Source organism: Chiloscyllium plagiosum, unplaced genomic scaffold (assembly GCF_037043375.1).
Source record: "Chiloscyllium plagiosum isolate Xiang-an unplaced genomic scaffold, Cpla_swu_hap1 HiC_scaffold_47, whole genome shotgun sequence".
Lineage (NCBI taxonomy): Eukaryota > Metazoa > Chordata > Chondrichthyes > Orectolobiformes > Hemiscylliidae > Chiloscyllium > Chiloscyllium plagiosum.
Genome location: NW_028270185.1, coordinates 6,392,482 through 6,418,093, shown reverse-complemented (window position 1 = coordinate 6,418,093; position 25,612 = coordinate 6,392,482). Strand labels below are relative to the sequence as shown.

Sequence of the window (25,612 nt, the reverse complement as noted above, 5' to 3'; positions counted from 1 at the left end):
TCACTGCCTGCTCCATGTAAATAGTACGATCGATGACCAGAAATGTGAGAGAGTCGCCTAGCAAGGAGAAGAAGCAGGCAGGTTCAGCCTAACGCCAGAAATCAGCAACAGTTTCCCTTTAATCAATATTTACAACTGCAACTGAACAGAAGAACTGAAGTATTTCAAATAGAGAAACTGCCTCCTCTGCTGGTGGTGGTAGGGAGGATGAGATAGAGAAAATAAGGGAAATAGTGAAAACAAGGGAGATCGAGAGGAACACAGAGGCCAGGGGTGCAGGGTTGGGGGGAGTGAGACGAGAGGACAGAGAGTGAGAGCAAGCAAAATAAACGGGGTTGTGGGGGGTGTGGTGGTGTCAGAGACCAGTGTGTGTGGAGGGTTTGGTGGGGGGGGGGAAGAAGAGAGACAGATGGGGTGAGGGAGATAGAAAGAGAGCGAGAGAGATCACAAAGAGAGAGGGGGAAAGAGAGAAGGACTAATGGAGATAGACAGAAAACAAGGGAGAGAGAGAGAAAAACAACAACAGGGCTACGCCTGACAATCAGGCTGCTACAGTTTTACTTTGCTCGATTCTTTTATAGGGCGTGGGTATCCCATCACTGCGAGACCCAGCATCCGAATGTCATCCCTCTTCCTCCCTGAACTGAGACCATGCTCAGTCCTTGCAATGGGTAACCACGTCACTGTGGGTCTGGAGTCATGCAGTATGACTTTATTCTGTTTCGTGTTTTTCTTAAAGCTCAGTCTGCAACTACCAGTGAACGTGACTCTGAATCCAGTCCCAGCATTAATGCTGGGCTCACAGTGGATGCGTATCAGCAGTGGAAGGATCTGTAGGCCAGACTGGGTAGCGTTGGTGGATTTCGCTCCTTCATGGGCATTAGAGAACAGAGTGAGTTTTGACAGTTGCTGAGGTGGGACTTGAACCCACTCCCCCTGGCATTAGCCTGAGCCTCTGGATAGCTGGCCAGGTGGCACGGCCATGATACCACCGTCTCCTCAGACAGTGAGCAGCATACCAGCATGGAGGGTGACATCAGCCAGCACTCCCTAACACAAACGTCATGAAATCCAGAACAATCTCTACCAGCAACTGTACAGACTGGACGTTAGCTGAAAGGTTTAAGGCTGAGATTGATCGACTTTTGTTGGCTAAGGGGATGAGGGTTACGGAATAAAAGCGGTTGAAAATAGTTCAGAAAAATATCCACCATGATCGAACAGAATGGCTGAACTGGTCCAAGGGGGCTGAATGGCCTCTTGCTATTTGAATGGAGCTGCCAATGGCATAGATCCTTCCACTGCTGATACACATCCAGCGTGTGAGCCCAGCATCAATCCTGGGATTGGATCCCTGAGACTGGATTCAGAGAGATGTTCACTGGTAGTCACAGACTGAGCTTTAAGAAAAACATAAAACAGGATAGAGTCATACAGCACGGAAAGAGACCTTTCGGTCCAACCAGTCCATGCCAACCATCATTCCAACTTCTCTCATACCCTGGATGTAGGTTTGCTCACTGACCTGGAAGGTTTGTTTTCACACGTTTCATCACCATACTAGGTAACATCTTCAGTGAGCCCCCGAATGAAGCACCGGTGGTGTAGCCCACTTTATATTTATATTTCCTTGGGTCCCAAGGAAACTCAAACATATAAATAAAATGCGGGCTACACCATCGGTGTTTCATTCGGCGTCCCACTGAACACATTACCTAGTATGGTGACGAAACGTCTGAAAACAAACCTTCCAACTCAGGGAGCAAACCTACATCGAGAACCTCAACCTGAGCTACAAAACATTTCAAAACTTGCTTCTCCCAAATCCCTTCAAACCTTTCCTATTCATCCAAATATCTGTTAGACATTGTAACTCCACCCACATCTACCACTTCATCTAGAACTTCATTCCACACACCATCCACTCTCGTGTAAAAACATTACCCCTCGTCCTTTTTAAATATTTCTCCTCTCACCTTAAAAATGTGCTCCTGAGTCTTGAAATCCCCCACTTTAGGGAAAAGACACTGACGATTAACTTTGTTGATACTCATGATTTTATAAACCTCTATAAATCTACAAGAAAACACCACATATGGACCAAATATTGAACTACAGAAGCAATCATCCCAACATCCACAAATGAATCTGCATCAGAATATTATTTCTATAAGCCAACACACTGCGGCACAGAGGAACTATGCAGAGCAAAAAGAATGGGCACCCAATGAACACAGTCCGCAGATTTCTCAGCAACAATCCCAAACAAGCAGACAAAACACGTCCAGAAATCCTAGCCGCGCTCCCCTACATCAAAGGCATCTCGGAAATGACTGCCATACTACTCAGACCCCTTGGCATCATGGTAGCCCACAAACCCACCAACACACTAAAACAGCAGCTAATGAACTTGAAAGACCCCATACAGACGACAAACAAAACCAATGTCATTTCTAAAATACCTTGCAAGAACTGTAACTACATTGGACAAACAGGTAGAAAACTAGCCACCAGGATACATGAACATCAACCAGCCAGAAAACATGACCCTCTCTCACATACATACATATCCTTACGTACAGATAAGGAAGGACACCACTTCGACTGAGACAACACATCCATGCTAGGACAAGCCAAACAGAGACACGCACGAGAATTCCTAGAAACATGGCATTCCAACCGGAACTCTATCGACAAACGCATCGAATCAGACCCCATCTACCACCCCCTGAGAATAAGAAAGGAAATGACATCACCACAGGAAGTGACATCACCAACCCAAAGAGACCCAAAACATAGAAATAGAAAGCAGAAATCATCAGCAGTGCTTCATCCAGAGGCCCACTGAAAAGGTTACCTAGTATGGTGACGAAATGTCTGGAAATGAACCTTCCAGCTCAGCGAGCAAACCTACATCCAGAACCTCAACCTGAGCTACAAATCTTCTCAAAACCCGTTTATAAACCACTATAAAAGGTTACCCCTCAACCTCGGACATTCCAGTCAAAAAAGTCCCAACCTAACCAGTCTTTCCTTATAACTCAAACCCTTCATTCTTGGTAACATCCTGGTAAATCTCTTCTGAACCCTTTCCAGTTTAATAACATCCTCCCTACAACAGGGAGACCAGAACTGGACACAGTACTCCAGAAAAGACTTCACCAACGTCCTGTACAACCTCAACCCGCTCCCATATTTAATCATCTGAGCAACGAAGACGAGCATGCTAACCGCCTTCTATATATGCTCCCCAGATGCTGCCTGACTGGCTGTGCTTTTCCAGCACCACATTCTCAACTCTGATCTCCAGCATCTGCAGTCCTCACTTTTCTCCCTGTTGATGTGTGATGCAAACTTCAAAGAATTATGTACCTGAATCCCTGGGTGTCTCTAATCTACAACATTGAAGGCACTATTTTTAATTGTACAAGTCCTTCCTCCTGTTTGTTTTACCATAATGCAGCACCTCGCATTTATCCAAATTAAACTCCATCTGCCACTACTCAGCCCATTGGCCCAATAGATCAAGATGCATTTGTAATGTTAGATAGACTTTTTCACTGTCTATTATACCACCAATATTGGTATCATCCACAAACTTACTAATATGCTTTCTATATTCTCATCTAAATCATTTAGATAAACACCAAACAAAAGTGGACTCAGCACCGATCCCTGTGGAACACCACTGGTCACAGGCCTCTAGTCCAAAAAGCAATCCTCCATCACCACTCGGTTTCCTGCTATGAAGCTACCCAATTGGCAAGGTCCCCCTGAATCCCATGTGATCTATCTTTACTAATTCGTCTACCATGCAGAACTTCATCCAAGTTTTACAAAAGTCCAAGTAAATAATTGCTCTCATGAATCCTCTAGGTTATTTCCTCAAAACAAAACTCCATGAAGTTTAAGAGACACCATTTCCCTTGCACACAACTATGCTGACTATCCCTAAGCGTTCCTTGCCTTTCCAAAAGCACCTTTCAGAATCACCTCCAGCAACTTACCCAAAATCAAATTCAGGCTCTCTGGCCTATAGTTCCCAAGCTTCTCCTTACATCCTTTCACACCATTAGGCACCCTCCAGTCCTCTGGCACCTCACCCAGGGTTATAGATAGTACAGATATATTTGCTAGGGGCCTCGCAATTTCCTCCCTAGCTTCCCACAATGTCCTGGAAACGTCCTCAATCAGGTCCTGGAGATTTATCCACCTTTGATTCTAAGATCTCCAGCACTTCCTCTTCTGTGATGTGAACTGTTTTCAAAACATCAATATTTAGTTCCTTGAGCCCTCTAGCCGCCATTTCTTTCTCCACAGTAAAAATGGACATGAAATTTTCATTTAATATCCCTCCCATCTCCTGAGGTTCAACACAAGGTGATAGCCATCAAGCCCCCTGCCAGAGGAAATGTTGGAGGCGAGTACAATTATATCATTTAAAACACATTTGGATGGGTATGTGAACAGGAGACATTTAGAGGGACGTAGTCCCATTTGCCTGTGCTCAAACGAATTCTTTTTTATCCACCTGTGGGATGTGGGCATCGCCGACTCAGCCAGCATTTATTGCCCGTGCCTAGTTGCCCCTTGAGAAGGTGGGGGTGAGCTGCCCTCTGGAACCGCTGCAGTCCCCCTGCTGTGGGTTGACCCACAATGCCCTGAGGGTTGGAATTCCAGGATTCTGACCCAGCGACACTGGAGGAACAGTGATATATTTCCAAGTCAGGATGGCGAGTGGAGGGGAACTTGCAGGGAGTGGTGTTCCCACGTATCTGCTGCCCTTGTCCTTTTAGATGGAAGTGGCCGTGAGTTTGGAAGGTGCTGCCTGAGGATCTTTGGTGAATTTCCGCAGTGCATCTTGTAGATGTTACACACTGCTGCTACTGAGCGTCGGTGGTGGAGGGAGTGGATGTTTGTGGATGTGGTGCCAATCAAATGGGGCTGCTATTTCCTTGATGGTGCTGAGCATCTGGAGTGTTGTTGGAGCTGCCCCCACCCAGGGCAATTTAGGAAACCCTGGTTGGCAGGGACGAGTTGGGCCGAAGGGCCCGTTTCTGTGCTGTACGACTCTAACCCGCTCCCGTTGCATGATGTGCACTAATCGGTTGCGATGACTTCTACGTGCGAATAGCCCGTCCGCCATCACAGTCAGCCTCTGCTTGTGAGGATCGGTGATGTGGGGCAAGACCTGGGGCACCTGCAAACCCAGTGGGGGGGGTTGGCTGAAGCAAAGGCCAGACAATGTGGGCCATCACAAGGAAGGGAGACAGTGCCACCTTGTGGCTGCTAGGGAACTGCTTCCCCACTCCCCCCTCCCTCCGAGAGCAGCAAATGCATCGTGTTAGGAAGCTGTCCCAAGGCTTTGCCTGAAGAGCAAGCCGTTGTCTCGGAAAAACAAAAGACCTTTGGTGTTGAAAGCTGCTAACCGGCTGCTTAACTGCAGGGGCATTTTAAATTGCGTGCTGTAGTCAGCCCGAGGCAGGGGGCAGATGGTAAAGAAGTGAGAGCAAGGGACAGAGCTGTCAGAGAGACTGGGAGAGACAACAAGTGAGCCCAGGGGCACGCATCACATTTCTTCCCTCGGCTGTTTGACAATTGACGGAAAGAAAGAAACAGCAGCCCAAACAATACAATGTCTACAAGGGACAGGGAGAGAGAGATTCATTGTTGAAAAAGCATTTACTGGCAGGTCATGCTACACCTGTGTTGGGACAGCCAATGGTCTGCATGCAATTTAACCAGAGCTTAAAGTCAGACACCCAAAACCAAATCAGCTGTTGGCCATATTGGACTAAGATACAGCAGAATGGGTTTTAAATAGAATCATACAGCATGGAAACAGACCCTCTGGTCCACACTGACCATAATCCCAAACTAAACTAGTCCCTCCTGCCTGCTCCTGGCCCATATCCCTCCAAACATTTCCTATTCATGGACCTATCCAAAAGTCTTTTCAACATTGCAACCGTACCCACATCCACCACATCCTCTGGAAGGTCATTCCTCACACAAACCATTCACTGCGTAAAAAAGATTGCCCCCATGTCCTTTTAAAATCTTTATCCTCTCACCTTAAAAATGTGCCCCTAGTTTTGAACTCTCCCACTCGAGGGAAAAGACCTGGGTCAATCACCTTATCCATTCTCCTCATGGTTTTATAAACCTCAATAACTTCACCCCTCAAGAGGCCTCACCAACCTCTTGTTGAATCTCAAAATGTCGCCCTAACACCTATGCTGAGCAATGAAGGCAAGCCTTCTTAACTATCCTGTCTACCTGTGACGCACATTTCAAAGAATTATGTACCTGAACCCATTGACCTCTCTGTTCTACACTACAAGTGGTATTATCACTGGACTCTTAACCCAAAGACCCAGGTAATGTTCTGGGGTCCTGGGTTCAAATCCCGCCATGGCAGCAATTTGCAATTTGAATTCAATAAATAATTGGAATTAAGAGTCTGTGATAACCAGGAATCCATTGCTGATTGTCAGAAAAACTCATTTGGTTCACTAATGTCCTTTAGGGAAGGAATCTGTCATCCTTACCTGGTCTGACCTATGCGTGACTCCAGACCCACAGCAATGGGGTTGACTCTTAACTGCCCTCTGGGCAATAAAAGCTGCCTGGCCAGCGATGCCCTCATTCCGTGAACGAATTAAAAAAAGAATCCCTGGGCCCTACCATTCACTGTGTAAGTCCAGCCCTTGATTGTTTTCCCAAAATGCAATACCATGCATTCATTGAAATGAAACTCCATCTGCCTCTCCTCAGCCAATAAATCAAGACCTCTTTGCAATCTTTAGATAACCTTTCTCACTGTCCACTGTACCACAAATTCTGGTGTCATCTCTAAAACTTTCCTCTCCGTGAACTCCTCCAAATGCCTTTTAAATGTTGTAACTCTACCCACCCCAATCTCTGAATTAGGAGACCTGCAGTGTCTTTGGTGAACAAAATTAACCTATACTTCTTTGAGAATGAGGCTGGGGAATTAACAATGAGAAATAAACATAATGATCACTAGAGGAAAAAATCTACAAGGGGAGCTAACCGGCCATAGGCCGATCAACGCTGTGGAACCTAAGATTTTAAAGGAACTAGTTATAGAGATCGTGAATGCACTGGCAGGAATCTTACAAGGGACTTTAGATTCAAGAGGGCATTGATAGATTATTTGTATAAAAATAACGTGCAAGGATTTGGGGAAAGTAGCAGGTAATGCGGCTTGTAACAAACTAGTACAGATACGATGGGCTGAATGGCCTCTTTCTGCATCGCACGCTTCTGTGATTCAGGAAAAGTCCCGGAGTATTGGAAACCTGCCAGCGTCGCACCATTAATTATAAAGGAATCAAGGCAATAAACAAGTTACTAAAAGCAAGGCAGCCTAACATCTGTCATTGAGGACTTTTGTGTCCATCATAAAGGATCCAACAGGTGGGCATTTAGTAATACCCAATACAAACAAGTCTGATTGATTGGGACTGGAGGGTTTGAGTTATGGGGAGAGGCCGGATAGGCCGAGACTTGTTTCACTGCGGTGTAGGAGGTTGAGGGGTGACCTTATAAACTCCGAGGGGCACGGAAAAGATGAATAGAGTTCAAAACTAGGGGGCCTTTTTTAAAATGTGAGAGGAGAAAGATTGAAAAGGATCCGGAGGGGTCTTAGCAACCTTACAGTGGTTTGTAAAATCATGAGGGGTATAGGCGGGTGTCTTTTCCCTAGGGTGGGGGATTTCAAGATAAGGGGGCACATTTTTAAGGTGAGAGGAGAAAGATTTTAAAAAAGACGAGGGGCATTTTTTTAAAAAAACCACATCGTGGCTCATGTGTGGAATGAAATTCCAGAGGAAGTGGTGGATGTGGCTATAGTTACAATGTTTAAAAGACACTTGGATAAGTACAGGAATGGGAAAGGTTTGGAGGGATATGGACCAGGAGCAGGCAGGAGGGACGAGTTTAGTTTGGGATTATGGTCAGCATGGACTAGTTGGACCAAAGTGTCTGTTTTCATGCTGTTTTTTCAAAATCATTCATGGGATGAGGGCATCACCAGCTCGTCCCTATTTGCCCAGAGGGCAGTTAAGAGTCTGTGTTGTGGATCTGGAGTCACATGCAGTCCAGATCGGGTAAGGATGGCAATAGCTGAACCATATGGGGTTTTTCTGACAATCAACAATGGATTCACAGCCATCATTAGACCTTAACTTCCAGATTTCTCATTGAATTAATAGTTCACCATCTGCTGTGTGGGGATTCAAGCCCAGGTCGCCATAACATTACTGGGGTCTCTGGGCTATCACTCCCCTGACTCCAAGTAGATTCAGCACAGCTTCACAAAAGGTCAAATCATTATTGGGAAACTTATTCGAATTTGTCAGGAGGCTAAGAAGAAGGTAGATAAAGGAGAAACAAGTGTTAAACTTTTGGATTTTCAAAACACTTTCAATAAAAGGTGCTGCACATTCGCTTACTAATCAAGACAAGAGCCTTTGGCATCTGGGTGAAGAGGATAGACAACTAGGTAACTAATAGAAGATAAAGAATTGGGGAAAGAAAAAGGAGCACTTTCCAGGTGGTAACCTGTAACTAGTTGAGTGCCACAGGTCTATTTGCGAAGAGACTTGGTTGAGGAAAGTGAACATGCTGTCTTAAGTATGTAGACGGCACAAAACATAAGTGGGAAGGCAAGTGGTGAGGATAACAGTCTGCAGAGGGGTATAGGCCGGGTTCCACGAGGGGGTAAAAACCTAGCAGGTGGAACATAAACATGCGGAAATGTCCTTGTGCACTTCAGTGAGAGGAGCAGGACTTTGTTTAAATGGAGAAAGATTGCAGAAGACTACAGCAGACAGGAGGGTTTGTGAATATATCACAGAAATCCAGCGGCTTGCTACAGTCCCTTGTACTGCGTTGCCTCTGCATCGCCCTCCTACATCAGAGTGCGGCAGTGACTCCCGAAACCGAACGTTGACGCTGGGAATGGCATCGAAATGCAGGCCGATCTACAGAGAGGCTGCCCCCAGCCGTTAGTGAGTTTCTCCAGACATACTGAGTTTCTCCAGCAGTTTGTGCTTCAATTCCAGTTTGGTAACATACCAGGGGAGGGGCCTCAGCCCCAGTAGGGTCACACACACCGGGGGAGGGGCCTCAGCCAAAATGTGATTCATCGTTTTCAGGTGAATTGACATGAGGCACAAAGAGTTATGTAAATGAAACCAAAAGAGAAAATGCTGGAAAATCTCAGCAGGTCTGGCAGCATCTGTAACGAGAGAAGAGAGCTGACGTTTCGTCAAAGCTGTAAATGAAAATCTGCCTCGCTTTCCGTGTGGAGACAGGGCTCATACAACGTACGTTACAGTTTTTAAACAAAATAAACATCCAAGGTTCTCTCTGTAAAGGAGCCCATCCCACTCAGAGAGTGCAGCCTTTGAGGGCTGAATGATTCTTTATTATGTCAGAAAAACCCACTCACAAGTAGCTAAACAAGTGAAGCAATTAGTCTCCAGCTGATAAAAGCATCCTAAATCTTTGTCATTCATCTATCTTACAGCCTCCCTAGAGATTCAGTCAGTAATCACAGTCAAGCAACTCTTGAATTTAATTAGACCGCAACAGGAGTGTTTGAAGTGGCTCTAACTGATCTAATACAGCTTCAGCAGACCGCGAACAATTCACCCACTCCACAATAAAAGGCTTGGGTTATTTTCACTGATTATCTCGCCTCCTCTCGCCCACCCAAGGAAGCCTCTGGTTTCTGGGTGATGGTACAGTTGCTCTTTCTCATGCACCAGTGCAGACTGTCAGGTTCCGAGTGGCTGGTTGCCCATGAAAGGCAACACACATAATAAACTCACGGAATAGCTACAGTGCTAATGGAGGCCATTGGGCTGGTCATGTCGGTGCTGGAAAAGCCAGTTCCATCAACCCCCAGTTCCTGTCCCCTTGGCCCTGCATAGCGTCTTCCTTTGGACATTTATGCAATATCCTTTTGAAAGGCTCACCTGACCACACACTCCCTCACACACACCATTTTAGATCTGAATCACTCTCTGCACAGAAAGGTTTCTCCCCCCTCCTGTCACCATTCTTTTGCCACTTGCCACATCTGCTTCCCAACCCTTCCTATTACTTAAACTTGCCCTCACCTGAAATCCCAGGAGGGGTAGATGGAGGGGGGGGTTGCTGGCAGACGGGGGCACAGAGACAGACACAGACAGACGTTTTGTCCAACACCTTTCACAAATTTGCCTGCCAATTAAGTACATTTGAAAGTAGCGTCTTTACTGTACAAGATCCTTTCTCCGAGCCCAAAGCTCCAGGCCGGGTTGGCTGAGGAAGGTGTATTCATTAACTGTGTGAACCCAGACCAGAAACATGCTGCAGATAAACAGCAGCTCACCAGCAATTCGAGGGAACCAATTAAACGTTGTACAACTGCTACCTTATAGTGACCAGTCCTGGTTTAATCTTCTTTCATCATCTTGGTCCAATTTGCTAAGGTGCAACATTGACAGATCACATAAAGAGAGACACCAGCAGGAACCGTGGAATCTATGGCACTCAAGCCCAGTTTCAGGATTCAGGCCTCAAACAGACAGGATTAAATCGACTCTCTGTTCAATATGACCAGCTGCAATTTCAGTAGCACAACCTCATGTATTTGTAACGTATGAAATAAATCCATTCATGTCCCATACCTTTGTGCAAAATGCTGCATATAGAATCCCTACAGGCTGGAACCAGGCCATTCAGCCAATCGAGTCTACACCAATCCTCCAAACAGCATTCCACCCAGCTCTCCAACCTATCCCCACATCTCCCATGGCTAACCTACCTAACCTGCACACTAAGGGACAACTTAGCATAGCCAATCCCACCTAACTGTGGGAGGAAACTGGAGCACACCCACGCAGACATGGGGAGAAACACCACCCAGACAATCGCTGGAATCGAACCTGGGGTCCCTGATGCTGTGAGGCAGCAGTGCTAACCATTGAGCCATTGTGCCGCCCCGTAAATCCTCACCCTGCATAGAAATCCTATTCAAGTCAAATATCATCCTGTCTTTAATCTTCAGTCAATCAACTGAAGTTTTCTGGAGACAGGAATGTTTCAATGCCCTTTTGCAGTTTAACAGAAAAAAGGAATTGGAACACATCTCATCTTTTGAAAGTCTTGCTAAAAAAACCACACATGGGAACTGTTTAGACTGAACCTAGAATATTATGAAGAGCTTTGGTCCCTTGGCCAAGGAAAGGTCGTCTACAGTTTGAGGCAGTTCAGAGAAGGATCACTGTATTCATCCTGGGTATGGAGAGATTTTCTTATGGAAGGAAGGTTGGGCCTGTATTCATTCAAGTTTCAAAGAATGAGAGGAACATTGAAACATATAAGATGATTAGGGGTTTAGATAGGGTTGACCATGAGAACCTTTTTCCACGTATGGAGTCAGCTATTACGAGGGGGCATAGCTTTAAATTAAGGGGTGGTAGGTATAGGACAGATGTTAGGGGTAGATTCTTTACTCAGCGAGTCGTGAGTTCATGGGATGCCCTGCCAGTAGCAGTGGTGGACTCTCCCTCTTTATGGGCATTTAAACGGGCATTGGATAGGCATATGGAGGATAGTGGGCTAGTGTAGGTTAGGTGGGCTTGGATCGGCGCAACATCGAGGGCCAAAGGGCCTGTACTGCGCTGTATTTTTCTATGTTCTATGTTCTAAATCGTTGAGGGACTTGACAGGGTAGATGCAGAGAAGTTGTTTCTCTTTGTGAGAGAGTTTAGGATTAGAGGGTATCATCTCAGAATAAGGGGTTAAAACAGAAAAGAAGAGGATTCTTTTTCTCAGCGGGTACTGATTCGGTGTAATTCTTTACTGCAGAGGGCTGTGAAATTTATTCAAGGCCGAGGTGGTCAGATCAGGAAGGGAATCAAGGGTCATGGGGATGAGAATGGAGTTGAGGATCATTAGGTCAGCCACAACCTCACTAAATGACGGAGCAGACTCGATGGACTGAATGGCCTATTCCTGCTCTGCGTCCTGTGGTTTTATGGTCTTACCGTTGTCTGATAATGCCCAGGTCTTCACCAATTTGCAAATGGCCCTTGGGTTTAAAATCAAACACTGGAAGAGAACAAAAGAGGGGAACAGTCAGTGTTTTTTAGACACAAATTAAAGCCTTTTCTGGTATTGGCTGTTCCGCCAGCATCACTCACAAACAGTCGGATTACTAACCACAATGTTCTTCACTGTGTGACTGGCGACTGCATATTTTGAAACAGTAACCTAAATTCTCCAACATCCATTCTACTTCCAGAAGAAAGTGTTTGTGGGTTTGGAAGGTGCTGTCTGAGGAGCCTTGGTGAATATCTGCAGTACATCTTGTAGATGGTACATACTGCTGCTTACTGAGCGTCGGTGGTGGAGGGAGTGGATGTGGTGCCAATGAAGCGGGGGCTGCTTTATCCTGGATGGTGCCGAGCTTCTTCAAAGGATTCAATAAATTGGTTCAATACGATTTCCTTGCAGATGGGTGGCACGGTGGCTCAGTGGTTAGCGCTGCTGCCTCATAGCTGCCAGGGACCTGGGTTCGACTCCAGCCTCGGGTGACTGTCTGTGTGGAGTTTGCATGTTCCCCCCCCCAGTGTCTGCATGGATGTCCTCTGGCTGCTCCGGTTTCCTCCCACAGACCAAAGATGTGCAAGTTAGATGGATTGGCCATGCTAAATTGCCCCACTGTGTCTAGGGTGCGAGGGCGAGCCAGTGGAAGGGTAGGGATTGCATCTGGGTGGAGGGTTGGTGTGGACTCGGTGGGCCGAACGGCCTGCTTACACACTGTAGGAATACTATTCTATTATATTGACTCTGCATGAATACCTTGAAAGATTCTAACTGCTTTACTGCATTATCTTTAAGAACTGTGGCTAAAGTCTTCCCAATGACAGACATTAAGCTAACTAGCCCAAAGGCACATGATCAGAAATGAGCAAGCATCTCTCCCACTCTTACCGCCAGCCATTGGCTTGTTTTGGAAGGGTTTGCACATTCTGAATACATCTTCCTTGGCATTCAAATCCTGGGCTGGAGTTTGATCCCTAGCCGAGAGCAGTGGACATTACCCCCAGTGCCAGAAGAATTCTATTCTGAGGAGCTGCTTGTAAATTGTTGTGGCGTTGAGGGTGTGGTACTGGAAAAGCACAGCAGGTCAGACAGCACCCAAGGAGCAGGGAAATCGATGTTTCGGGCAAAAGCCCTTCATCAGGAATTGTTGTGGGCAATTGAAAATCAACATTTTGGGAATCTCAGGCTATTCCAAGAAACAAAATAGTTCGAAACTCACTCATGCTGCTGTCACTCAGACTAGAGTTGTCAAACCTACTTCTCTATCAATTTGGACGTCATCCAAAAATCTGCTGCCCGTATCCTAATTCGTACCGGAGCCCTTTTTTTGTGTTTACTGGTGACGTATTTCAGATTACAGCACTTTTTACACTTTGTAACCACGAATCTACACTTGGGTCTGCTTGTCATTTGCTTTTCTGCGGTCCACTGTCAATCATGAAGGAGTCAGAAGTCACATGACACCAGGTTATACTCCAAGAGGTTTATTGAAATCACAAGCTTTCAAAGCGCTGCAGAGTCTTCACCTGACAAAGGGGCAGCGCTCCGAAAGCTTGTGATTGCAAATAAAACGGTTGGACCATACCCTGGTGTCATGGGACTTCTGACTGTCCACCCCAGTCCAACACTGGCACCTCCACATCATGACTACAATCGCCATCGAGGACACAAGTCATCATTTTCCTCAGATTCCATCAGAAGATGACATTACGCATGCCTCGATTTACCCATCAGTCGCACTTTCGCTAACCCTTACTGGCTGACTGTCAGGCAGATTTTTGAATGTTCATCCTCTATTTCAAATCCCCCAGCCTTCCCCGTGACCGTAATATCCTGCAGCCCCACATCCCTCAGAGATTTCTGCTTCTGCTCATCAAGCAGCCCTGATTTTAAACATTCCGTCACTGACAGACGCCACTTTCGGTCTGAGCTGTAAGCTCTCAAGCGCCCTCTCTAAACTGTTTTATTCATTTAAGGTGTAAACCTACACCTTTGTCCAAGTTCTGCTCATCCAATATGTGCTTGGGCGATTCAAATTCTGCTTGATTGATAACGTTCCACGGGACAGATCATGGTGTTAAAGGATGCTACAGAAATGCACAAGTGTGTGCATTGTGAGGTACATTCTCTATGCTGTGGCTATCGATCATGGAAGATTCTCACCTGGCTTATCACCAACGATTTCAACCACATGAGCCTGGCTCTCATCACCTACAGGCTGAAGAAAAGAGAAACAGGGATCAGGTAAGGCTGGACAGAAACTGACCTGAATCAGACAGAGGTGGGTGGTAATTGGGTGGATTTGGTGCTTGTTTTTACCTTTTAGATTAGATTTGATTTGATTCCCTACAGTATGGGAACAGGCCCTTTGGCCCAACAAGTCCACACCGACGCTCCGAAAAGTAACCCACCCAGACCCATTCCCCTACCTTATATTTACCCCTGACTATTGCACCTAACACTATGGGCAATTTAGCATGGCCAATTCACCCTGACCTGCACACCTTTTGGACTGTGGGAGGAAACCCACACAGACACGGGGAGAATGTGCAAACTCCACCCAGACAGTTGCCCGAGGCTGGAATCAAACCCAGGTCCCTGGCGCAGTGAGGCAGCAGTGCTAACCACTGAGCCGCCTTTATTCGTCCATGGGACGTGGACATCACTGACAAGAATAGCCCATCCCCAACTACCCATAAATGGACATCTTGCTATTGCAGAAAACCATTAAAAGTCAACCACTGGAGTTACTTGCAGATCAGACCCAGTAAGGACTCTACCCTAAAAAGCGATTGGTCGTCAAGTCATACACAATGGTTTTATTTTTATCACAATCAATATTAGCTCTCACGGTCACTGTTTACTAAGACTGGCTTTAAACCCATGCTTGATTAGTTGAACTCTAATTCCACCAGCCGGAGTGCTGGGATTTAAACCCAGGTCTCCACAGCATCAGCCTTCCGATTATCGGTGAGGTGACGTTACCAGAATGCCAACATCCTGCCAACTGCGTTACCCAAAAGTAGCAAACTGAAGAAAGCAGGCTTCCCATGTTGTGTGGCTGCAATACTGGATTGAATCAGGGAGGGCAACATTGAATACTGCAGTTAGCTTCATACAAGAACAATCTATCGTTTGTACACATGTAGCACAATTTGATACACAGTGAAATCCATGTCTCGTCAGCGTGGAGAATTGCAAGTCAGTGGAAAGTTTAAAAACTAAACAACTGTAGATGCTGGATATCAGAAACATTAAACATAAAACGTGGTGAGAAATCAGTGAACGTTTTGGGTCAGTTCTGAGGAAGGGTCACTGGACCTGAAATGTTAACTCTAATTTCTCTCTCCCCGGATGCTGCCCGACCAGCTGAGCTTTTCCAACTCCTGTTTCAATAAAGTGTTTGTAGGTTTTAAGCTCCGAGCATTGAGAATGAAAGGAGTGGCATTTATCTGGACCATCTGGGATGCCTTGGGTAGGGCAGCATAGTGGCTCAAGTGGTTAGTACTGCTGCCTCACAGTGCCAAGGACCTGGGTTCGAGTCCAGCCTCAGGTGAGTGTCTGTGTGGTTTTTGCACATTCTTCCCGTGTCTGTGTGGGTATCCTCCGGTTTCCTGCCACAATCCAAAGATGTGCAGGTTAGGTGAATTGGTCATACTAAGTTGTCCCATAGTGACCAGGGATGCGCAGGTTAGGATGAATTGGTCATGCTAAGTTGTCCCATAGTGACCAGGGATGCGCAGGTTAGGGTGAATTGGTCATGCTAAGTTGTCCCATAGTGACCAGGGATGTGCAGGTTAGGTGGATCCGTCATGGTAAGTGCTGGGTTCCAGGGATAGGGTAGGGGCTGCTCTGAGGTTCAGTGTGGATGTGATGGGCTGAATGGCCTGCTTTCACTCTGTAGGGATTTTACGAGTATGTCTAGATTCACTGCAACCAATCCTTCTGCAACCATTGGCATTAGTCTAAGTGACTATTACCACATGGGAAAGGATAATCATCTGCAGAAGACAGATTTAATATTGATAAACAGTGGAAGTTCATTGCATAATACCCAACAGCTGACTACGCCACATCTGAGATACATAACGACTTCTTGTGAGGCATCAGGGCTCGACTTAAGTGCAAGTACAAATCACTAAACTACATGGACCTTGTACTGCAACACACAAAAACATTTAGGTTAGCTCGCCCCAGGAACATAATCCTTTCTATCCTGATGGATGGAGCTTATTCCATAAGTAATAGGAGCCATCTGGCCCCCTTGAGCCTGTCCCCCCCATTCAGTAAGATCATGGCTGATCTTTATCATGGACTCAGCTCCACCTACCTGCCTGCTCACTATAACCCGGAATTCCTTTACTGTTCAAAAATCCATCTAACTTTGCCTTAAAAAACATTCAAGGAGGAAGCCTCAACTGCTTCACTGGGCAGGGAATTGCACAGATTCACAACCCTCTGGATTTACGCGCTACATCTGCAAACCAACTTTTTGTGATTCATGTTCCATGATGTCAGTTGACCCTTTGAAGTACCAACTGCCTTATCCTGTGCAAATGTCAGCAGCAGAGAGGGGGATGGGGCAAAGGGACTGACATTCCACATGCTGTTTCCAATCAAATCCTTTGCAGGCTTGATGTGCCAGGTTGGGTCAACAGATAAGGAACAACAACGCCTTTAGGCTGAAGCCTTTACCACCAGTAATCTGACCAAACAACTTTTTTTTTAAAATGGTAATGGTTGCATGTTTATAAAAAGAAACAACAGAAAGTAGACTGAAAACTCCCGAGAAGTTGAGACTCGAGAGTTTCACACTCTAGACGTGGAGCACAGAGACCCAACTCTGCCGCCATGTTTGCAGAGTCAATTAAGAGACAGAAACCTGAGTCAGAGAAGAGTGGGGGATAAGTGGGCAAAGAGAATGCAAGCACAGACCAAGAGTGCAGGGAAAGACTGCAGGAGAGCGTGAGAGATGGACAAGGGTAAAAGAGAGAGAGAGAGACAGACAGAGAGAAGAAAATGAGGGGCCGGGAGAGAAAAGGTGGCCTGCATTTATATAGCACCTTTAACATAATTGAGCATCTTAATGGTCTTAGAATCATAGGATCCTTACAATGCAGATAGAAGCTTTTTGGCCCATCAAGTTTATACTGACCCTCCAAAGAGCATTTGCATTTACCGCGACTAACCCACCTAACCCGTACATCCTTGGGCACCATGGGTGATTTAGCACGGCAAATCCAACTAACCGGTGAGAGGAAACCAGAGCACCCGGAGGAAACCCACGCAGACTCGGGGAGAATGTGCAAACTCCACACAGACAGTCGCCCAAGGCTGGAACTGAACCCAGGTGCCTGGCGCCGTGAGGCAGCAGTGTGAGCTGCTGTGCTGCTCTTAACAAGAGTGATGCCAGTAAAAGCATTGTTGATACGGAGCCGCACAGGGAAATATCAGACCAGATGAACAAATGCATGATCGAAGAGGTAGATTTTAAGAAACATCCCAAGGGGAGGAGACAGGCAGGCAGACAGACATGGAGAGAGAATTTCAGAGCTTAGTAGGCAGCTAGTTGAAGGCACGACTGCCCTTGCTGAAATAATTATGATCAAACCAGAATCACAGATTGGAGACAGAGAAAAGAGGCGGAGAGTAAAAGTGATAGGGCGGGAGGGAGGGGGAAGAAAGCATGAATTGGAGAAACAGAAAAGGAGGGATGGGGAGATGGGAGAAGGGACGCGCACACTTTACACAAAAAGGAACTTTTTTTTTTACCACACTTGGATGAGTCCAGTTGGGCAGCTTCAAGGCCTTTAGATAGAATTGTTCATCCAGCTGGCTCTCTTGATTATAAAGAAAATTTAATTCCAGGCGAATTTCCTTCCCTCGGTTTCGCAGTCTTGAGAAATCAGGATGCTGTTTTAGACATTTTTAAAAACAAAAGAGCTCTAAAATCATTCCCTGCTTTCCAGCAATCTCCATCACCTTGATAATCCTTTTAACAAGTCACCGAACCTTACTCGTCAAATTCAGACAAAACAATCAAGTTACACTTGATGTACTGAATTCATCCCTTTACAGTATTAGTCATAGCTCAGTGAATAGCAGTTGCACCTCGGATTCACGGAGAGTTCAAGTTCCACTCCTGATGTCTCAGCACAAGATTCTAGTTTGGTTTTCCCAGTGTGGTAGCAACAGAGTGGCATAGAGTCATACAGATGTACAGCACAGAAATAGACCCTTTGCTCCAATTCGTCCATGCCGACCAGATATCCTAAATTAATCTAGTCCAGTTTGCTAGCACTTGGCCCATATCCCTCCAAACCCTTCCTATTCATCTCCAGCTGTCTTCTAAAATATTGCAATTGTACCAGCCTCCACCACTTCCTCTGGCAGCTCATTCTATACACGTACCACCCTCTGTTTAAAAATTGCCCCTCAGGTTCATTTTAAATCTTTCCCCTCTCACCTTAAACCTATGTCCTTTAGGTTTGGGACTCCTTTACCTTGGGGAAAAGACCTTGTCTATTTACCCTATCCATGCCCCTCATGATTTTATAAACCTCTGTAAAGTCAGCCCTCCGCCTCTGACGCTCCAGGGAAAACAGCCCCAGCCTATTCAGCCGCTCCCTATAGCTCAAACCCTCTAATCCTGGCAACATCCCTGTAGGTCTTTTCTGAACCCTTTCAAGTTTCACAACGTTAAAAATCACGCAACACCAGGTTATAGTCCAACAGGTTTATTTGGAAGTACTAGCTCTCGGAGTGCTGCTCCTTCATCAGGTGGTTGTGGAGAATAAGATCATAAGACACAGAATTTATAGCATAAGGGTTAATGTCATATACATTAAACAAATTTAGATTAAGTCTTTCATTTTTTAAATATATGATTACAGCTCCATGAAACTGTAACCCTTCTGCTATAAATTCTGTCTTATAATCTTATACTCCACAACCAGCTGGTGAAGGAGCAGGGCTCCGAAAGCTGGTACTTCCAAATAAACCTTTTGGACTATAACCTGCTGTTGCGTGATTTTTAACTTTGTCCACCCCAGTCAAACACCGCCATCTCCAAATCAAGTTTCACAACATCCTTTCTATAGCAAGGAAGGCAGAATTGCACACAAGCCTTGCCCTGCAATTTCCTCCCAGTGAAAATGTATCTAATTCCTTCTTTTAAAGTTATGTAGTGTGACACATGCCATTTGGTTGGTTAGCTTGATGAGATGGCTACAGTGGAATGCATTGACAGTGTGTGCCCAACGTGTGCAATTCCTGATGAAGGCTTTTTTCCGAAACGTCGATTCTCCTGATGCTGCTTGACTTGCTGTGCTTTTCCAGCACCATGCTCTCGACTCTGACCTCCAGCATCTGCAGTCCTCACTTTCTCCTCGTGCGAGTCCTGACCCCATTCGACTGGCATTAACTTAGAGGCCAGACCATTTGGCTTGTACTCCACTTGGTGTGCAGCAAATTATATACCAATTGCCTCTGCTCCTTCACAAAATTACCATTATTTGGAATAAACGATAGAGATAGCCCAGTATAAATTTGGAGCAGAATGGCCATCTGTGTTAACTGTGTATCAATTAAAAGGTGGATATTAATTGAGGGAGCAGCTGTGTGTATCCACTTTTACTTACTGTTAGAGTGGGAAGTGTATAAAATGCAGTTCCTCACTGAAAATAAAAACTAGCCCCCACTATTCTATCCTTTGCTACTTGGTGTCATGAACCTGGACCTTTTTATTTTAAATGAAAATTCTTGGTCGCGACGGGAATCATAACCTTGTCAAAACTCTGATGGCCAAGCTGGATGAGTTGTAATGAGAGGATTTGATTATTCTTTACCCATATTCAGCGTGACCTCTTCTATGTAGGATATTTAGCCACTCACAGGACAGTAAAGAATTTCAGTTGAAGCGAAGAATGATACAAGTGCAGGAGAAAGAACCAAAAAGGCTCCTTTTCGATGTACAACCTTGCATTGGTAATTACCAGACCCACTCCCTCTCTGGATAGCAGACAACAGAGACAGTACTTACAGACTGAAGGGTTTCTTTGTTGTGCTTGTCCTGCAAACAATAAACCAACCAATCAGAAATGGTGCACATTTCTTAAAAGAAAGAATTAACCATATTTACTTGTACATTGCTGGGGCAAGAGTGAGAGACTCACCTCCATCTGATACACGTAGAAAGCCATCATTGGACTCAACACACAGGTAATGCCTCTGTTTACTCAATAGGAGTGTACATCCTCTGATCGGTGAATAAAGTTGCCTCAGAGTCAGGTTCAAGCCCTACTCTAGAGACGTGGCTTCAGAATCAATGCTGACATTCAATACTCTCTCACTCCAATGTAATTTTTCACAATTGTGCATTTGAAAGATGAACAGGGGTGCTCACCCAGATTAAGTTAATAATTATTGCTTAAACAAAATCTATCCGGGGGAGCTTACTGTGATCAAACTTGCTACCATGCTTCCAACAGTGCTCATACTTCAGAACTTGCTCATTGGCTACAGCCACCAATTGTAGCACAACTGAGGACACTGTTACCTTGAGTCTGTAAGTTCTGGGTTCAAGTTCCATTCCAGTACCCAAGAACAAAATTCAAGGCTGACACTCCATTGGAGTACTGAGACAGTGCTGCAAAGCCAGAGATGCGGCCCCACACAGGAGACTCTAAATTGAGGCCTTCTCTGGAGGATGTTAAACATCACACGGCACTAATTCTCAAAGAAGGTATGGGGAATTATCCGCTGTGTGTCCTGACCAATACTTATCCCTTGTCAGGAAAACAAAGATAAGCTGGTTATTGCCGTGTTGCTACTTACGGGGGCCTGCGTTGCACAAATCGGCTTTACTTACTGCAGTACAAATGACAACATTTCAGAAAAACACTTCATTGTTTGTCAAGCACTTTGAGACACTCATTGTGGTTACTTGAAATGTAAAAAGATCTTTTAACTCACCAGGAGGGCCTTAACTGAATCACTAATATTATTTTTCTCATTTTCTAATTTCTCGATTTCCGCCTTTGTTTTCACCAATTGTTTCCACGTAGCGACCTATTGGGAGGGAATAATTGAAAACAAAATTCAGATCAGTATGTCTCATTCACCAGTTTTACTAGCTTTTCTATCTGGGTTGGAAATATATCACTGTTCCTTTACTGGGGTGGGTAAAACTTGGATTCAAGGTGGCACCAAAACCGGGCGACTCCTTGCGACCTCCCTACAGCAGATCTTATTCTAATATTTCTTATAAGCATTCCACACTTTTAAACTAAAATTCTAAGTCTGTAAAAATCACTAATAATGTTCTTTTAAATTTACCTACAGGTCTGAGGGATGTCGATCTTTCTTCGTGCACCTCCTATGCAGTGTAACTTGGATGCCTCTGTCTAAGCACCCTATGATCAGTATATCATTGCTTACTATGATCTGCCTGTACTGCTCGCTGCCACCCAGGTAAATAGTGCGGTGAGGAAGGCATATGGCGTACTGGCTTTTATTGGTAGAGGAATTGAATTCCGGAGTCCTGAGGTCATGATGCAGTTGTATAAGACTCTGGTGCGGCCGCATCTGGAATATTGTGTGCAGTTTTGGTCGCCATACTATAGGAAGGATGTGGAGGCACTGGAACGGGTGCAGAGGAGGTTTACCAGGATGTTGCCTGGTATGGAAGGAAGATCGTATGAGGAAAGACTGAGACACTTGGGGCTGGTTTCATTAGAGAAAAGAAGGTTTAGGGGTGACTTGATTGAGGTGTACAAGATGATTGGGGGTTAGATAGGGTTGACAGTGTGAACCTTTTCCCGCGTATGGAGTCGGGTATTACAAGGGGGCATAGCTTTAAATTAAGAGGGGGTAGATATAGGACTGAAGTTAGGGGTAGGTTCTTCACTCAGCGAGTCGTAAGTTCATGGAATGCCCTGCCAGTAGCAGTGGTGGACTCTCCCTCTTTATGGGCATTTAAGCGAGCATTGGATAGGTATATGGAGGATAGTGGGTTAGTATAGGTTAGGTGGGCTTGGATCGGCGCAACATCGAGGGCCAAAGGGCCTGTACTGCGCTGTATTCTTCTATGTTCTATGTTCTATGTAAAGGTTTTCACTGTACTTGGGTACATGTGACTATAATAAATCAAATCAAAGTCTTGGAATTCCCTCCTCAACAGCACTGTGCGTGCACCAAAACAAACTGCAGCAGATCAAGAAAGTAACTCATTACCACCTTGTCAAGGGACAATTAGGGAGGAGTAATAAATTTTGAGAAGATTTGTAGCTCAGGTTGAGGTTCTCGATGTAGGTTTGCTCGCTGAGCTGGAAGGTTCGTTTTCAGATGTTTCATCACCATCTAGGCAAGTGAGCCTCAGAATGAAGCACTGGTGGTGTAGAAGCATGGGCATTCCAACTGGAAAATTAATCAACAGATATATTGACTTGGATCTCATTTACCACCCCTTAGAAAATAGAAACAGGAAATGACATCACTATAGAAAATGATGTCACCACAGAAAGTGACATCACCAACTCAAAGAAACTCAAACAGATAAATAGAAAGCAATCTATACCACCAGGGCTTCATCCAGAGGCTCAGTGAAGATGCTACTTAGTATGGTGACAAAACATCTGAAAACGAACCTTCCAGCTCAGCGAACAAACCTACATCCAGGAGTAACAAATGCTGACCTAAGCAGCAAAATTGAATGAAAACAGAAAGAAGTCTGACAATGAGTGGAAGATTTGAGAGAGGTGGAACCATCCAAATACTGGAAGATCAACAAGTTTAACTATTTCAGAGCACAAACTCTTTCCCTTGTCTATTACCCACCTCAACCATTGTCATGAAATGGTTGACTTTCAGTTCAGCCAACCCATTTTCAATTGCTCATCGCTCCAATTATCACCAACTAACAACTCGTCTTCCCTTGCTTACTATTAACAATCCTTTTCTGTACCAACCCTTTTCTCTTTCTCTGGGTTCCTCCACCTATCTGCTCACTCCTTCCCCTCCCTCACATCAGCATAAATATCACTTTTTCTTAACTGCTATCAATTTCAGTAATACAGCAAGGGAACAGTTCCTTCGGTCCTACCAATTCACGACAACCATGTTCCCAAACTAAACTAGTCCCATGCACCTGACTGGCTCATATCCCTCCAAACCCGTTCCTATGCATGAACTTAGCTAAATGTCTTTTAAACATTGTACTATATTTGCATGCACCACTTTCTCTGGCTGTTCATTCCACACACAAACCACCCTGTGTGAAAAAGTTGCCCATCAGGTCCTTTTTAAGTCTTCCTCCTCTCATCTTAAAAATATGCCCCCTAGTTTTGAACTCCCTCACTCTATAGAAAAAAACCATGCTATTCACTTTATCTATACCCCTCATTATTTTATTAACCTCAATAAGGTCATCCCTCAACCTCTTACATTCCAGTGTTAGTCGTCCCAGGCTTTCCAGTCTATTTTTATATCTCAAACCCTTCATTCCCAGCAACATCCTGAATCCTCTCCAGTTTATCCTTCCTGTAACACGGTGACCAGAACTGAACCCAGTACTCCACATAAGGCCTCACCAACGTGCTGTACAACCTCAACACGATGTCCCAACTCCTCTACTCAAAGGTCTGCAGAAGAGTCACTCAACTTGAAACGTTAATCCCACTTTCTCTCTTCACAGAAGTCGGCCGACCTGCTGAGTTTCTCCAGCAACGTCTGCGTGGCCCTGAGACCTAGTACTGTTTGGATGGTGTTGCAGGGGGTCATAGACATGAACGGTACAGAAACTGATCCTGCGGTCCGACAAATACATACTTGCGCCTACTCTTTGCAGAAGGTCTGCTGTCATGGTATATCATGTGGGCGGCACGGTGGCACAGTGGTTAGCACTGCTGCCTCACAGCGCCAGAGACCGGGGTTCAATTCCCGCCTCAGGCGACTGACTGTGTGGAGTTTGCACGTTCTCCCCGTGTCTGCGTGGGTTTCCTCCGGGTGCTCCGGTTTCCTCCCACATCACAAAGATTAGATTAGATTAGATTAGATTACTTAGATTACTTACAGTGTGGAAACAGGCCCTTCGGCCCAACAAGTCCACACCGACCCGCCGAAGCGCAACCCACCCATACCCCCACATTTACCCCTTTAACCTAACACTACGGGCAATTTAGCATAGCCAATTCACCTGACCCGCACATCTTTGGACTGTGGACTCCTCCCTCCTGTGCAGGGTCAGGTGAATTGGCCATGCTAAATTGCCCGTAGTGTTGGGTAAGGGGTAAATGTAGGGGTATGGGTGGGTTTCGCTTCGGCGGGTCGGTGTGGACTTGTTGGGCCGAAGGGCCTGTTTCCACACTGTAATCTAATCTAATCACGTTATGGTATAAACCATGTATCATGGTTTATCTATCCTGTCTATACTGTCCTCCTCGGGACAGGAGCAGGCCATTCAGACTGTTGAACCTGCTCTGCCATCTCAATCATAGAGATGTACAGCACGGAGACAGACCCTTCCAGGCTTGTTCATGCTGACCAGATATCCTACATTACAGTAATTTAGTCCTATTTGCCGGCATTTGGTCCATAAACCTGTCCTATTCATATACTCATCCAGCTAGTGGGGATGGTTAAGGATACGGGGTGAACTCACGATGTCAGCCACATCGTCCCCGGTCAGCTCGCCCTTGCGATTCCGCACATTATCCAGCACCGCCTGGGTATTGCTGCAGACCCGCCCCATGTCCAGCTGGGGCCTGTCAGAATAGCCATCCCTCACATGGTCATATAGGCTGCTCCTGCGGCAGTAGGCCCGGAAAAAGGGGCAGCGGCCGGGGTCCTGCCACCGGGCAGCAACCGCACGGCTCCGGCTACTCAAGGCCCGGGGGACGAGGCCCGAAAAGAAGACCCATCCCTGGAGCAGCCGCTTGCACCAGGGCGCCGCCATCTTGCTAACCTTTGACCGCACGTAACGCGATGACGCAATAGAATGGGCGGGTCTGTTTGTAATGCCCCCTTCCAGCAGACTCCAGCAAGAAAGAATCCTGTAGTGGATATTTAATGCTAAATATCTTGTTTAAGGTCTCCAAACCTTTTTAACGTATTGGTTTCCAAATACTATGGGAAAAAATATTGATATCACTGAACTACAGAATGCTTACAGCACCAAAAGAGACCATTCAGCCCATCATGTCCATGCTAGCTCTCTAAGAGTAACTCAACTCTGTGCCTGTTCCCCAGCCATGCAATTTTTTGTTTCTCTTCTGATAATTATTTCTCTTTAGAATGCCTTATTGAATACACCTTGTTCTGACAGTGCATTCTAGATCACTCTAGAATTATAGAGTCATAGAGATATACAGTATGGAAACAGACCCTTCAGTCCAACTTGTCCATAAGACCACAAGAGCAGAAATTAGGCTGTTCAGCCTATCGAGTCTGCACTGCTATTCAATCATAGCTGTTAAATTTCTCAAAC

The 25,612-nt window shown here is 45.6% G+C and overlaps 1 protein-coding gene across 1 annotated transcript in view; it reads right to left on the bottom strand.

The window, feature by feature from the left end:
• Window positions 1-25,081, bottom strand: part of sars2 (seryl-tRNA synthetase 2, mitochondrial) — a 40,348-nt gene extending 15,267 nt beyond the window's left edge. Inside the window, 7 exon segments of the mRNA XM_087983927.1 lie at window positions 1-57; window positions 12,069-12,132; window positions 14,293-14,347; window positions 17,902-18,042; window positions 20,171-20,200; window positions 21,103-21,198; window positions 24,788-25,081. The exon segment at window positions 1-57 is cut by the window's left edge and continues 49 nt beyond it. Coding sequence (XP_087840053.1) covers window positions 1-57; window positions 12,069-12,132; window positions 14,293-14,347; window positions 17,902-18,042; window positions 20,171-20,200; window positions 21,103-21,198; window positions 24,788-25,081 — 737 coding nt within the window.
• Window positions 25,082-25,612: the final 531 nt, after the last annotated feature.